The sequence below is a fragment of the Ictalurus punctatus genome, chromosome 29, assembly GCF_001660625.3.
Source record: "Ictalurus punctatus breed USDA103 chromosome 29, Coco_2.0, whole genome shotgun sequence".
Taxonomy (NCBI): Eukaryota; Metazoa; Chordata; class Actinopteri; order Siluriformes; family Ictaluridae; genus Ictalurus; species Ictalurus punctatus.
In genome coordinates, this window is record NC_030444.2 from 2,003,536 (window position 1) to 2,018,804 (window position 15,269).

The window sequence follows — 15,269 nt, forward strand, 5'->3', positions numbered from 1 at the left end:
CCTGACACCTACATGAACACTTTACAGTTGGTTATATGACTGTAAGTCATTCCCTTCAAATCTTATTGAAGTTAGAAACGTGTATAACAATGTCGTATGTAACTTTAGACACGGTCCCTTAATTTCCCCATATCCTGCGAATATCGAACCTCGAACGTAAAAACCAACTTCATTCCAGTTCCTAAGGTTCATCTAAAAGAGCCGGTTCAAAGAGCCGACTCATTGTGAACGATACATTATTACACCCAAGTAAGTGTGTCATTTTGTTCTCTCTCTCTCTCTCTCTCTCTCTCTCTCTCTCTCTCTCTCTCTCTCTCTCTCTCTCAATGTTTCGACGTATTCGTGTCTTGAATACACTGGGTCTCAAACCATATTCATGTAGGGGTACTTTTTAACACCCTTACTTTTTAACAAGGGGTACTTCATGACTCGTGAATCATGACTCATTAGGCACCGCGACACACCCTTTTTCAGCCAAAATTGTGTCCCCTACCCCTATATTATTGTCCTATATTATTGCTTTGTGAAAACTGGTTATGGTGACATTTCAGAATTATGATACGAATATTAATAAATAAATAAATAAATAAATAAATAACAACATTAAATTAAAATGCTAATGTGAAGCGTGTTTAGCTGGTTTTCGTCAGTTAAACCATTCAAACGTGCAATTTAAATAATATAAAGACGCGAATTCGTTTATCACGTACGTATATACAAGTAAAACAGCAAAATGATCCTTTATTTTATCCACATAATAGTAATATTTAATACAACAGGCGGCAATGTACATTAAGAGCTCACGTAACAAACATGCACACACAGAAGAAGAAGAAACCAAGTCGCGCGAGATGCGAGCTGGGCAGAATCCCAAATATCAGCTTGTTGTACACAGAGTGCACTACTTTGAGTGTTGGACGCCGTGTCTGCTCCTATAAACGTAGTGCCCGGATGTAGGGAGCGAGGATGGATTTGCAGTGTGGCTCCTGAACCAGACGCACAGCTGAGGCTATTTAAAGGGCTTTCACTGTCAACAACGCTACTGTTTCTTTAAACACTAAGGTAAATTTTGTACGCAGAAGTCACCGTAACTTTAACAAATACTCCGAGAGAATGCATGCTGGAGTTGTGCTTGCGTGTGAAGGTGTTTGTTTAGTGGATAAGTCCTAGCTCAGTGCTACAATTCAAGCTAACTGGCTAACGCTAGCTAGCCTTGGATATATCACACCTGTACGTCAACAACATCAGACTTACTTATTACACCAGCACCGTCGGAGCTTAAGTTTTTTTTAAAAAAACCTTTTTAAAAAACGTTATATTTTCTTAAATAAGGCGGTTATGATTTAAATAGTGTAGTTTTGTGACGCATTTTAGTGTTTGGTTGGTGTTTTAGCACCTGCTGGCTAGCTGTCAAACGGGCCTGGGTGTAAAAGAAAATAAAGGAATAAAATGCGCGTGTGAAGACATTTGCATGGAAGATGAACTGAAGTCTTATTTTTGCTTTTTAGGCTTTTAAATCAGCGACTAATTTAGTCATAAATGTATCATTACGTGACATTTTACATACATCTTATCTCAACCTATTATTAGTATTATTATTAATATTATTATTAGTAGTAATAGTAGTAGTATGATATCATTTTCTAATATGCACACCAGTAATGTATTAAATTAACCCTTAACAACGTTTAAAGCCTGTTTAAGGGTCACGTGATCACACTGTGGCTGCGTTCATTGCCTGAAACGTTGCTCTCGGTTTTCAAGTCGTCCTGTACTCTGTTTAATGTGTGTCCTCTTTATTGTGCGTGTATTTACGTTGTTGCTTTCGTTCCCCTCCGCAGGAAGGGAAGCCAGGCTGTCATGGCGGGTGTCGGGGCGAACGCCTCTGCGAACCCCGCGTGTAAGATCATGACCTTTCATCCCACCATGGAGGAGTTTCGGGATTTTAACAAGTACCTGGTGTACATGGAGTCTCAGGGAGCGCACCGTGCCGGTCTGGCTAAGGCAAGGCCGTGCTTTCATCAACTTCCTTTCGATTAGAGGGCGATGGGGAACGGTAGCGCTTCGTACGTCACCGTTTCCCGTGCAAAGTAACACTACGCAGATGTGCTGGAACAAGTGCGATTCTGTTACGGCTCCGTACGCTGGCACTCGTCGTGCAGCGATGGACGGCGTTCTCGTCTCGTCCGTATATCGTCTTTTTAGAGTTGTTTTTCTTGCTTTTACGTTATTACGTTGGACGGGAAAGAAAACAAACAAACAAACAAAACGTATTTCCTTGCTACACAAGCGATCATTATTTCCTGTAAAGCTGAATCGGATCGCCGTGTGTGTCTCCTCACAGGTGATACCGCCGAAGGGCTGGAAGCCGAGACGCACCTACGATGACATCGACGACCTGGTCATCCTGGCACCCATTCAGCAGATGGTGGCCGGCCAATCGGGGCTCTTCACTCAGTACAACATCCAGAAGAAGCCGCTCAGCGTGCAGGAGTTTCGCAGGCTGGCGAATAGTGACAAGTGAGACACACACACACACACGTTTGCTTTTTACTTCCTGACCAATTAGGAAGTAAAATTCCCCTTGGATTTAAATTTCAGTCCAGGCCTTGTTGTACATCTTTGTCTTGTTATAAATATCTTTTTGCGCCTTGAATTGAATCATTTCTCGCTAATCGTTAATGCAGGTCACTTGTGTGTGTGTGTGTGTGTGTGTGTGTGTGTGTGTGTGTATACACACTTACTGTAATCCAATCACGTGGTTATGAGGTCGGCTTTTGATCTTTGGATTGTCTCGCGTGCGCAGGTACTGCACACCCCGCTACCTGAACTACGAAGACCTCGAGAGAAAGTACTGGAAGAACGTGACGTTCGTGCCACCCATATACGGCGCGGACGTGAGCGGGACGCTGTACGATGAGGTCGGTGGCGTTAAAACGAATTTCCCAGATGTTTAGCGTGATGTGTTGCGCGTGAATTATGTAGGTTCAGTGTTGGCACCTGGGGGAAAAAGACTGTGTGTGTGTGTGTGTGATGTCAGGACGTCGAGGAGTGGAACATCGGGCACCTGAACTCCATCCTGGACGTGATCGAGGAAGACTGCGGCGTCTCCATCCAAGGCGTGAACACCCCCTACCTGTACTTCGGCATGTGGAAGACGAGCTTCTCCTGGCACACCGAGGACATGGACCTCTACAGCATCAACTACCTGCACTTCGGAGAACCCAAGTTCTGGTTAGAGACGTGTGCTCTCATGCCGTGTGTCGGACAGATCGCGACAGATTTAAAGCCGGGAGCAGGGCTAGGTCGCAGGACCGCCCTCGCACGTACGGACGTAGATAATTAGCCGAGACGAATAAGGAAGGTGTAGAGCTAGCAGTTTAGCGTCTAGTCTCTGTGTATCTTTCATCCTTTGTGTGATCGGATTTTAATCAGATATATACGGTTCATTTAACCTTTGCAGGTACGCCATTCCTCCAGAACACGGGAAGCGACTGGAGCGATTAGCCACAGGTACGCACTTTTTCTCTTTTGTCCTCGTATGGAGGGGAAAAAAAAAACCCTCACTGGTACTGTAACCATAACAACGCTCCTAAGACTAATAGCTAGAATGGGCTAACGAACTACAATCCCAAAATTCCCTAAATCCGTATAATTGACTATTATTAACGTCGTAATAACGCAAGGTTAACGAGATGAGATTCCACTTTTGGCGTCGTACAGGTACAGAGATGATCATCGGGAAATAAAGGAAAAACGGACAATACAGGTTAACGTAGCCAGCACAGACGCGGATAACCGCGTAACGTCCGACGTCGCGCAAGTCCGAGTAGACGACGTCCGACGTCGTTCCGACACGCCGTGAACGCGGCCTAAGTTTAGCTAGACGATCGAGTTTTGCGCCGGTTTCCTCGGAAGTACCGATTCCGTTCTCTCGATGGAAACGGCGCTTCATTCGCCGAACGTTTCCTCGCCAGGTTAAAGCCGCAAGTCGGATGGAAACGCAGATCTCAGTTCCAACCCACTATGGAGAATAAAAAGGTTCCCGGAACCATAAACCCGGGAAATAAAATTGGCCCGAGAGTTCCCGAGATACCCAAAAGGTTCCTGTTGAAATGATTATTATAATATATATATTTTTTTAAATCATGGTTTATATTCTCGCAATATCGTGTTTCTTTCTGTTCACACCTTTCCGGTTAACGGAATCGGAGTCACTAATTCAAATCGGTCCATAATACGGAACCTAAGAACTAGACTGTAAACGCGAGGAAGTGTGCATCGGCGGAAACGGTAGGACGGTGAACATCTCGGGATGTAAACGTCGGCCGAAACGTGAACGGAACTCTCTTTTAACGTTAACGATGTCCTGTATGTGGAGGTGATGGTTGTGTGTCCTTTCTTTCTTTTTCTTTTTTCCCCCCCTTCAGGTTTTTTCCCCAACAGCTTTAAGAGTTGCGAAGCGTTCCTCCGACACAAGATGACCCTCATATCGCCGTCTGTGCTGAAGAAATACAGCATCCCGTTCGATAAGGTACAAACAAAGGAACGCTTCAGCGCAAAACAGTGCAGTCGATCAGACGAGACATGTTTGGTACTAGTTCTACGTGTGATGCTTCCACATATGCACATGCTTCCATTTGGCCTTGTAGTGTAGCTGTGAAGTAATAGAAACGTTAAGTGAATCTGTATTTCTAAAAAAGAAAGGAAGGAAAAAAGAACGGTTACGCAACGTTGGTTTGTGTATATATACGTATACGGTCAGATAACACAAGAGGCCGGGGAGTTCATGATCACGTTTCCGTACGGCTACCACGCCGGCTTCAACCACGGCTTCAACTGCGCCGAGTCCACCAACTTCGCCAGTCTGCGCTGGATCGACTACGGCAAGGTCGCCACTCAGGTACGTTTCCGTTCTGATCGCGTACCGTTTCACTACGCAAGTTCTGACTCTGTACACGTCACCGCGTTGCATCATGTGGGGTCGTCGCTAAAGTAGCTAAAATAGCTAGCGTAATTATCTACCATCGTTTAAAAAAAAAAAAGACGACAAAAAACGCCGCCTCGGTCTTTACTCCACTTAACCCGATCGCGAATTCATTTAGACGTTTTTTCCCCACAGTGCACGTGCAGTAAGGACATGGTGAAGATCTCCATGGACCCGTTCGTGAGGCGTTTCCAACCGGACCGATATCCGGCGTGGACGCAGGGCAAAGACGCGTGCTCGATAGACCACACCCGTACCACGCCCGGCAGCACGCCCGAGCTCCAAGCGTGGCTCCAGAGACGCCGCAAGACCAGAACCAACAAGAAGTATGAATGACCGTTCGTTCGTTTTCGTCCTGCTCTGGTTTGTTAATCAGCAAAGCATTTCCGCTCGTGTTTTTATATCTGGTCCGTGTCTTGGCAGAGTGAGCTACCCTTGCACACGCTCCAAACGACTGAAAACCGTGCAGCAGCCGGTCGTCGTGGAGAACGCGACCGCGCGGACGAGCGACCAGGAAGAGGACGTGAAAGAGGAGGAAGACGCCAAACCTCACAACGCGTCTCGCCTGTCAGGTTATACACGTGATTGTGTCCCGTGATTATTTTGTACTGTAGCGCTTTGCTCTTTCTTTTTTTTTTTCCCGTGTTATTTAAAGATAGTATGTCTTCTTTATACCGTATATGAACCCCCTCCCTCACTTTGTGTCGTTCCTGCAGGGCCCGCTACTCTGTGTCAACAGATGTGTTTCGTCAAGGTCACACGAGTCAAGAGCAATTTATTGGCCCAGTCGTCTAAAAGAGTCCCGCCCCCCAATCCACAAGACACCGCGAGAGAAGCTTTAGGAACCGACGAGCCTCCAAACTCAGCTGATGAAGCTTCTGGGACGGATGACACGCCGGACTCGGAAGAAACTCCTGAACGTTTTTGTGTTGCCAAATCCTCAAGCAGCAAATCCCCAAATCGGTCCTGTTGTCAAGAAGAAGAAGAAGAAGAAGAAGAAAACCGCTCTGCTGTAAATCCCTCTAGTACAACGGTCACTATGGAAACCTGCGGTTTCGCAGAACGTTCAGGAGCTCCTTCGTCCGACATGCCTTTGCTTACGCCAGAGGTGACGGAGGATCCCGAGGGAAGAAAATCTCCGAATCTGTCATCCGAAATGCCCTTCCTGACCCTCGCGGTCCAGTCCGGTGATGACGACATGCTTCCGAATCCTAACGGACCGGAAGACTCCACCCCGCCTCAGAACGCGATGGGCGAAACCGGCGTCTGCTGCTCTAAAGCACCGTATTCTGATTGGTGCTCAAATCCGTTCCGAGAAGACGTCGGCCAATCGCTCGGGTCTGATCCGGACGCTAACGAGGAACTCCTCGAAAAGAGCGACGGAGACGGATCCGCATCCGTGCATACATCGCATCACCCCAAAGCCAGTACTGAACTTTCCAGCGAGTCTCCTTCCACGTCTTACGGCCAGAACCCTCTCGACGAAGCCGACTTCACGTCTTCTGCGTTACCGAACCTCTTTGGGGAATCCTCTACCGTCTGGAAGAGCCTAAGCTACCAAAATCCCGACGTTTCCGAGCTAGCGGTGCCTTACGCCGTGTGGGCGGAGCCTCGGTGCCAGCAGGTGAAGTGCCCCGATCCTTCCGACTTTCCGGAGAAGAGCCTGACGTTTACCGATCTGGAACCCAGCGTGGCTCATCATTCCGGGGCGGAGCTTCTCGATTCCCCGGGCAGGCCTCCGAGGTCAGACAGTAGCAGCGAGTCAGGTGAGGAGAACTCCTCCGTGAGCGAGACGGAGTATGAAGATTCGGGAATCGAGCCGGGAGAAATCCGCATCGTGAGTACCCCAGACTCTAACGTCAACCCAACCTGACTGTTTTAATCACATGAACCATTTATTTATTTATTTTTTAAAACCTTTTCCATGTTCTCTCAGTACACTATGCCCACGGCGAAGAGAAAAACGACCAAAAGTTGGCGCCACCCTTTGAGGAAACCGACAGCCAGGGCGGTTCCCAGCGCCGTGAAGCAGCAAGCCAACAGCGACGACGGTAACGTTTATAAATTACAACACGGAAGACGTCTATAATATATACGTCAATAATTTGGACATTCTTCCCATTCTTACTGATTATATAGGGAATAAAACACTCATAGGGGTTACTAGCAATTTATTATTTATTACAGACCACGTCGTACTTTGTAAAAATGGTTATTTTAATCCGTTTATACCGTCTCCTGTTTGCGTATCAGAACCCATGGAGGAGTGTATCGCGGAGGAAGAACTGCAGGAGGCCGACGTCTGGGCGAGACCCCTGGTTCATCTCTGGCACGGCAGGAAGTCTCACTTCCCGTCGGAGAGAGAGTACAACAGCGCGGCGGCTAAGACGGCGCCAAACTGCGCCGTGTGCACGCTGTTCATGCCGTACTATCAGGTAACCCGCATCCCGATAGCGCTTTAGCTTAGACGTTAGGAACACGGGAAACGGGGGCAAGCGAGAGACGGGGTCCAGGCACGCCAGTGAGTGAGCGCCGCTATGGGTCATAGCAACACCGTTATCTACTACAGCGCATAAAGACGAATCCACAGCTGCTGCACATCTGTTACACTCGTGTTTTGTTTTGTTCCGATATTGTCACGAACGTTTCTCACCAGCCCGAAGAAACGAAAGACGAGAGCAGACCCGAGGTCACGATGGCGGTCCGAGAGGCGGCGGCGAGGTCGCGACCTCTGATTCCTGAAATATGCTTCGCGTACCGCGAGGGCTCGTGTCCCCCCAACACACTCCTGGAGGAAGATGGATCCAGTCCTCTCGTGGCCTGTAAACACTGCTGCGTTCAAGTTCATGCCAGTACGCAACACACACACACACACACACACACACACACACACTGTACATGCAGATCTAGTTCATGGTTTTTATTTGTTTATCCCCCCACCCCCAAATGTACAGGTTGCTATGGCGTTGCTGCTCATGAAGTCACCCCGGACTGGACATGTGACCGCTGTTCATGTGGAGATCTCACCGCTGTACGTTACCGAATATTTAAATATCCGATATTCTAGATTGGATTATAAAATTTGCTTTTAATAACGCGTGTGTGTGTGTGTGTGTGTAACAGGAATGCTGCTTATGTAACTTGAGAGGCGGCGCGTTGAAAAGAACGACAGACGACAGGTGAGGACGCTCGGAGTTTTCCCCGCGTACGCTCGGTCGCGTGTGAACGATTGCGTGTAACGTAGGTGTCGCTGTACGATGTGTTCCAGATGGGCCCACGTGATGTGCGCCGTGGGTCTTCCCGAGGCCAAATTCACCGACGTAGTGAAGCGGAGTCCCGTCGACGTCAGCGGCGTCCCTGCACAGCGATACAAACTGGTATACACGCACATGCTAAACCGCCACACCTTTCCCAGACTAATCGCGCTTTACGTCCCCGCGTACGCATGTCCATCAGGAGTCCCCGACGCGGCTCGTTTGCATATAGCGACGCCCACAAAAGGTGAACAGTAAGAGTCGAGGCTGAAAGACCGACGTGGATGTCGTCGTGACTCGATTATATGGCAATGAAAATATTGAATCGTGTATAATATTAATAGTTTATACTGTACGCCGCCATTTCTGACGGATCAGAACGGCTTTCTCGTGACCGATGAGCTTTCCTTATTAATATGTGATTTTTATAATCGTGAACACTCTCTCTCTCTCGTCCGTAGAAGTGCATCTATTGTCATAAACGGATGAAGAAGTTAGCGGGCGCGTGTATCCAGTGCTCCTGTGGCCGTTGTCCCACCTCCTTCCACGTCACGTGCGCTCACGCTGCCGGCGTCACCATGGAGCCTGACGACTGGCCGTACGTGGTGTTCATCATCTGCCACAGGCACCAGTCACGGAGCTCCAGCGCTGTGAGTACTTTCCGTCACACCCCCTCCAACCCCATAGGTAAAGCCCCGCCCACCCCACCGCCACTACTATCATCAACGTGAGATTTATTTATTTATTTATTTATTTTTCTTTCCTATTTACAGAAATCAAAGGTGAGCCAAACAGAGCTGGCTCTGGGCCAAACCGTGATCGCCAAGCACAAGAACCTGCGCTACTACAGCAGCCGCGTCGCCAGCGTCACGGCACAGACGTTCTACGAGGTCATGTTCGACGACGGCTCGTTCAGCAACGACACCTTCCCTGAAGATATCGTGGTGAGTGTGTGTGTGTGGGGGGGGGAGGTGTTATGCAGCATGGGCGCGTCTAACACGCCTCCGTATTCACACAGAGCAGAGACTGTGGTCAGCTCGGGCCTCCGGAGGTCAGCGAGGTCGTGCAGGTCAAGTGGCCTGATGGGCTTTTTTATGGTGCTAAATACCTGGGCTCTAACACTACATACATGTACCAGGTACACACACACACACTTTCCAACAATTACATTATTAGTAGCAGTAGTAGTAAGGACACTGTTATGGAAAATGAATCGACACCTTCGGACCAATCAGGAGCCAGAAATTGGCGTACAAGTAATGATTCTGTATTACAGTCTAAGACAGCCATGTTGTGGTGGTGGTTGTGATTATCTGGGGTTTGTTTTTGTGTGTGTTTTGTGTAAGGTGGAGTTCGAGGACGGTTCTCAGGTGCTGGCTAAGAGAGAGGACATCTACACCCTGGACGAGGACCTGCCCAAAAAGGTCAAAGGTCGTCTCGTAAGTCACAAACACACAAACCTAGCCGGACGCCATCGGGTTACGGGACGCGGCCGTTTCGGACGAGCGGGATTATTTTTCGCATAGGCTCCGCCTCCCGACGATTAAAGGTTGAATTTTAGATCCAGAGGGTAACGTAGTCCCAGTTGTAACCTGCGTGAACGGACTTGACGTAAATAATGTCAGATGAGCTATACGTATTGCGTGGGAGTGCATTTGCATATTGGAATCTGATTGGCTCGTATGTTTTTATGACCCAAGATTCCAGTTTCAGATTGTTCAGCAACCACTGATGTTGTTTTTTTTTTTGTTTTTTTTTTTAATATATATCTTGTGTGCACACAGTCCACAGCCTCCAGCATGCGTTTCGAGGACGCGTTCTTCACCACGCAGGGTGAGCGTAAGAGGCAGCGCACACCGAACTCGCGCTTCCAGAACGACTACGTGGCCGACCCGAACCCTCGGACCTCGAGCTGCAGCAAAACCAACTGAGGAACGGGAGAGGGGGAGAGGGAGGGGGGTCGGCCGGCGTCTGTTGACGTTTGAGAGGTCAGAGATGGAAGAAACACTTTTTTTTTTCCCCCCATTCCTCGAATAATGGTGAAGCATTAAACTATCTAAACAAACCTCTTTTCCTCCTGTTTATGTGATGTCTCTTCTCCTCGCTGTTCCAGTCCCTTTTATTTTGCACCTTAGATTATGATTATTTTCCGGATCATTTGCTTGGCTTTGCACGCCGCTTTTGTAAATGGCCTTTGCGCTCCTTCCTCCATATTATATTATATTATATTATATATAAAAACACTACTCCTCTTATATCGAGCTTCAAAAAAAAAAAGAAGTGTCGCTTGATTTGATTCTTTTGGACGAAACGTTGCTACTGATGATCTCCTCAGACCTCTGATCACATTTAGCCCACCTTTACCTTCTGAGTTTTTACCTTTTTATTTATTTGGAATTTCATCTTATTTTCAGTGGTGCTCAAATCTGTAAAGAGAATGAGAAGCTATCTGTATGGAAGGCTGAATTATTAATATTTGAATAAACATCCATGTGGATATCCGTCGTTCTTATTCTTTTATTTACTGTGAAAGGAAGCGATTTCGGGTTTCTGACGTCATCAGAGGGTTCAAAACACTTCCGTAAAACGCTGAACTGATTTACTTTACGACCCTTTTTCAGGAAGGGGTGCCAATAATTCTGGAACTGACCGTGGGGAGCTAATAAAATGCTAACTAATGCAAACCAGACTATACCATGATTTATTAGATATTTCATAAGTATTGGCACCACTCATTTAAGAAATGTGCCCCCCACCAAAAAAAAAAAACAACAAACAAAACTATTGGCACCCTTACGATTAAATGTACTCCATTCCGTTAGCAGCGGAGACGATGATGATTTATATCTTGGTTATTGTTCACAAAACATGGAAGTCGCATTCAGACACTTGGTTCTCCCTTCTCTTCTTTCCCCGACGCTGCAGGAGAGACGAGTTCACTCGTTTATCTGGGAGCCGTCTTCTCCCCCTCCCTCCTCCATCAGGCACTTTTGTTTGTTTGATGTTTTGCTGATGGCTCGTGCGATTAGCATTTTTTTTTGGGGGGGGGAGAACATCAACACTGGCTGTCTTATCAGCAGAGCGTTAATCAAAAATAAACAGAGAGACAATCTCAGTAATGAAGATAACACCGTGGTGCGAGTCTGCGATCAACTGCACTTTGTCATTTTACAAAGAATTCACAAATGTAGCTGTGTGTGTGTGTGTGTGTGAGAGAGAGAGAGAGGGAGGGGGAGGTTATTTATGTACACATTCTCGGCTCGTTGCTCTTCTTTCTTGATCATTTCCTCAGTCGTGAATCTTTTTATTTTAAAAAAAATTAGGCATGACGTATGCAACTAAATAACTTTTTTGTTTGTTTAAAGTATAAAACTGACAGGTTTTCACGTGACATCTTTAAACACCCGCATGTCGTCTTGCTCTCCGTAAGAAGAAAACCTCTCGTGCATCTTTGTGCACTTTTCTGGCAACGAACTTCAGGATCTTAAAAGCTTGGAATCTGATTGGCTCTCAGTCTGTTCCAGCTTTCTGGAACGAGCGCGTGCTCCCTAGACTCCCGTCCGAGGATCCGAGTCGTCCATCGTCTGCATTCGCACTCGAGATCTCCCAGCGGCTTAGCGAAAACGCTCGCTAGGAAATAATTCATGCTAAAATGTCTTTTTTTTTTTTTAAAAAGTGAAGATTTACCACCCAAAAAAACGAAACAATAAAAACCCCACTCCTGCTTTTATTCGCCGTGTACACAACTTGGAAGTAGAACGATTCTACAAACTTGTGTGCAAGCAGAGTATTTCTGTCTGTTTTTTTTTCCTGAAAGATCCTTCGGAGCGAACGTTAAAACGCCCGGTGTGTTCGCTAATTGGTTGGAGGAACAAACCAGAAGCTTGAAAAAGCTTTTCGTAGCTGCTGAGATGTAAAAAGGGTTTACAGATGGTCGTTTGCGTGTTACTGTTACAGACGGATCATCCGCAGGAGGGTACGGAGGAACCGGGCCAGAACTGACTGGTGTTTTATCATCAGTGCTGCAACTCCATCACCATCTCTATTGTGTCTCAATGACTGTAATACTTAAGATGAACACTAGAGGGAGACAAAGAAAAGCCAGAACTTTACTTACTAGTCCTTCACCATTCCTTCTCTCTCTCACACACACGCGCGCACTATCTCCTACGCTTCCTTTGTTTGATCATAAACAGGTTCTCCTTCCTCTCCCATTCCTCCTCCTTGTTTTTCTTTTTGCTCTTTCCCGAGCCAAACAGTACTCCCGGGCTTTTCCTCCCTCTGTGCGGTGGAGTGCGGAAGTGCGCCCCTTGGTCGGGGGGACTTTTCCGGAAGCCTCGTGGAAAGTCCGGTTCTCCGTTCGTCACGTTTCGCTTCCGCTTCTTGTGCTTTCTCTTGCCCGTGAGCTCGGGCGTGTTGGTCCTCGTGTCCTCGTGCCAGTGCGTGTGGATACCCCGGGGAGATTGTTTAGGCGTGTGAGCGATGCGTCTCTTCGGCGTGCGCGTCTCGGGTGTCTGAGGGACCGGTGCGGACCGCAAATGCGCGTTTTTCGCTTTCTTCCAGGGCTGCTGCGGAGTCGACCAAAATTGTGCGTTTTTCCCATTTTTCCGTGGCGGCTGCGGGGTCCACCGGAAATGTGCGTTTTTCGATTTTTTCCGGGGCGGCGCGTCTCCGGCCTGCACTAGAAGGCCCGCCTTTCTGAGCTCTGCAACACACACACGCACAATTATACACACGACTCAATATGATGAGCATCATTGTCTTGTATCTGGTCATGTGACCTCCAGCAGTCAACCACACGGCGCTCGACTCGACTCTACTGACCTTCGGCTTGGAGGTGAGCCCGATGCGCTCTGCTCGTGATGTCGTGCTGGGTGTCGTACGAGGAGGCGAAAGGCAGCGTGGGATACGTTCTGTTAAACATCCTCCTCTCTGCGCACTCCTACACACACACACACACACACACACGTTAAACCTTAATTCGAAATGTGTAAAGTGTTGTGTAAATCTGGAAAAAATTTTACACACTGTGTGTGTGTGTGTGTGTGTGTGTGGTGAAGAGTGCCTCACATGTCCGAAGTGTCCCTCGCCAGAGCAGTTGTAGCAGTACGCGTGAGACCTGCGAGCGGCAGGACGAGGGGATTTGACCGGAGGCCCCGCCGTCGTCTGGAGGAAGAACAGACGGTATGCACAAGTGTTAAAATACGCATTTGCGTACGCGCGTACGGGACGTCCGTATACGCACGCGGGAAGTACGACGTCGCTGCGGATCGTACGTGTGAGCGCGGACGTCGCGTACAGCGGGCTCGTTCGTCTCACGCGATCGTCTTTGTGTGCGTCTCGTCGCACCTTCATCCTTCCCTCATTCTATTACCCAAACACACACACACACACACACACACACACACACGCGCGCCTCCGTTTATTCACTTCACTGTGAATAAGAGAGATTGCTTAGAACCTCTCTCTCTCTCTCTCTCTCTCTCTCTCTCTCTCTCCGTCTCTCTCTCTCTCTCTCTCTCTCTCTCTCCGTCTCTCTCTCTCTCTCCGTCTCTCTCTCTCTCCGTCTCTCTCTCTCTCTCTCTCTCTCTCTCTCCGTCTCTCTCTCTCTCTCTCTCTCTCTCTCTCTCTCTCTCTCTCTCTCTCTCTCTCTCTCTCTCTCTCTCTCCCCGTCTCTCTCTCTCTCTCTCTCTTTCATACACATTCCCATTTCTTCTTTTCCATTAAGCAGATTGGAGCGAGTGATTACTGAAGCTATCAATGAAGCTCGGTAATACGCTCCTGATAACGCAGCCTTCCTTCAGAGAAAGTTGCTCAGTGTGTGTGTGTGTGTGTGTGTGTGTGTGTGTCCCATCTGGTCCCAGGAAGCCCAAAGGCGTTTCACGCTCCATTGCCCTCCGTAAATACGCTCCGATAAAGAGAGTAAGCTGACTGCCTTGTGTGTGTGTGTGTGTGTGTGTGTGTGTGTGTGTGTGTGTGTGAGAGAGATGGTAAAAGCGACTGCGCGTGTGATTCCATCGTATATTAAACGCTCTCTGTCTCGTCCCCGCGTTCTCTCGCGCCCTTTTTCTTTTTACAAGGGAGCGAAGGTATGAATCGCGGCGCCGGTCGTTATCGGCTCGGCCCTGCGCCTCCGTCACAAAGGCCAGACGGATCAGAGACCTGCTCGAACCCTCCGTTTTCTCCCCACAGCCTATCTGCGTCGGAGAGACGGGTCGAGCGACTGAGTGTTATGGGTTGAGGGAGAGAGTGAGAGAGTGAGAGAGGGGGAGAGAGAGAGAAGGGGGAAACACTGACTGGGTCCTGTAAAGTCGTACCGGATCATTCTTCACGTCGGCGTAACTGTAAATATAACACGCCTCTTTATTAGGGTATTTACGGTAGCCCTGCTATTCTAGCAGTTACGGTAATGGGCGCGCGACCATTAAAGGTGCGGTCTGTAACTTTCCGAACGCTTTATAGCCATGAAAATGACGGCTAACCTTCACCACCGTCTCCACACAATCGGTCTGTCCGACGCCGCCGCCGAAATCGGACGAGTGTCGCGTTACTAGAAGCACCTTTACGTAAATAAAACAAACCACAGAAACATTCCAATCGAGCGTAAATTTATACGCCGATACCGCTGGACGTACGAGTCGGGGCTAGTTTCGACACATCTGTAATATTATCCGTCTGTACAGGATCGGGTATGGTCTCGTTTAACGACAAACGTTGGCGCGAAATCCCGCGCTGAACAACTCCGGGCGACTGCGGTTTCGCCGACTCGAGTCGTTTTGGCCAAAAAAAGAAGAGATGAATAAAATCACAAAAACTCAGCAAACCGCGTCGCACATTTTGACACGAATCGAGCCGCAACGACCGCAAGGACCTCCTGTACGGGCCGCTGGAGGGGAGACGACAAACCCGCGCGCTACTCTAGAGCGCCCCCTGGCGGTGCGCGTGGACGACTGAACATTCCACATGAACTAAACACGTGTTTGTGCACATTTTAAATGGGTGTACTGACGTGCGTATACACACACACA

The 15,269-nt window shown here is 48.2% G+C and overlaps 2 protein-coding genes across 2 annotated transcripts in view; one reads left to right on the plus strand and one right to left on the minus strand.

The window, feature by feature from the left end:
- The first annotated feature begins 1,102 nt into the window (after positions 1-1,102).
- kdm4c (lysine (K)-specific demethylase 4C) lies at positions 1,103-10,740 on the plus strand. The gene is made up of 22 exons (XM_017461167.3): positions 1,103-1,230; positions 1,842-2,004; positions 2,345-2,520; positions 2,807-2,921; positions 3,041-3,234; positions 3,464-3,513; positions 4,431-4,534; positions 4,766-4,903; positions 5,123-5,313; positions 5,411-5,559; positions 5,704-6,824; positions 6,924-7,038; positions 7,241-7,422; positions 7,644-7,839; positions 7,942-8,018; positions 8,111-8,166; positions 8,256-8,364; positions 8,703-8,891; positions 9,015-9,185; positions 9,260-9,379; positions 9,588-9,680; positions 10,026-10,740. Exons 2-22 carry the CDS (start codon positions 1,861-1,863, stop codon positions 10,170-10,172), a joined length of 3,837 nt encoding a protein of 1,278 aa, XP_017316656.1. The 5' UTR covers positions 1,103-1,230; positions 1,842-1,860; the 3' UTR covers positions 10,173-10,740.
- Positions 9,779-15,269, minus strand: part of zcchc7 (zinc finger, CCHC domain containing 7) — a 47,089-nt gene continuing 41,598 nt past the window's right edge. The window contains exons 7-9 of the mRNA XM_047152423.2: positions 13,312-13,407; positions 13,066-13,183; positions 9,779-12,946 (exon numbers count right to left, since the gene is read on the minus strand). Coding sequence (XP_047008379.1) covers positions 12,402-12,946; positions 13,066-13,183; positions 13,312-13,407 — 759 coding nt within the window. The 3' untranslated portion in view covers positions 9,779-12,401. The remainder of the gene's footprint in view (positions 12,947-13,065; positions 13,184-13,311; positions 13,408-15,269) is intronic.

Bases quoted from the DNA above. Each gene is read 5' to 3' on its own strand.
- kdm4c (XM_017461167.3), top strand. From the start codon at position 1,861: ATGGCGGGTGTCGGGGCGAACGCCTCTGCGAACCCCGCGTGTAAGATC. The intron at 4,535-4,765 runs GTACAAACAAAG...GTATACGGTCAG, and splicing joins ACAGCATCCCGTTCGATAAG to ATAACACAAGAGGCCGGGGA. The intron at 7,840-7,941 runs GTACGCAACACA...CCAAATGTACAG, and splicing joins CTGCGTTCAAGTTCATGCCA to GTTGCTATGGCGTTGCTGCT.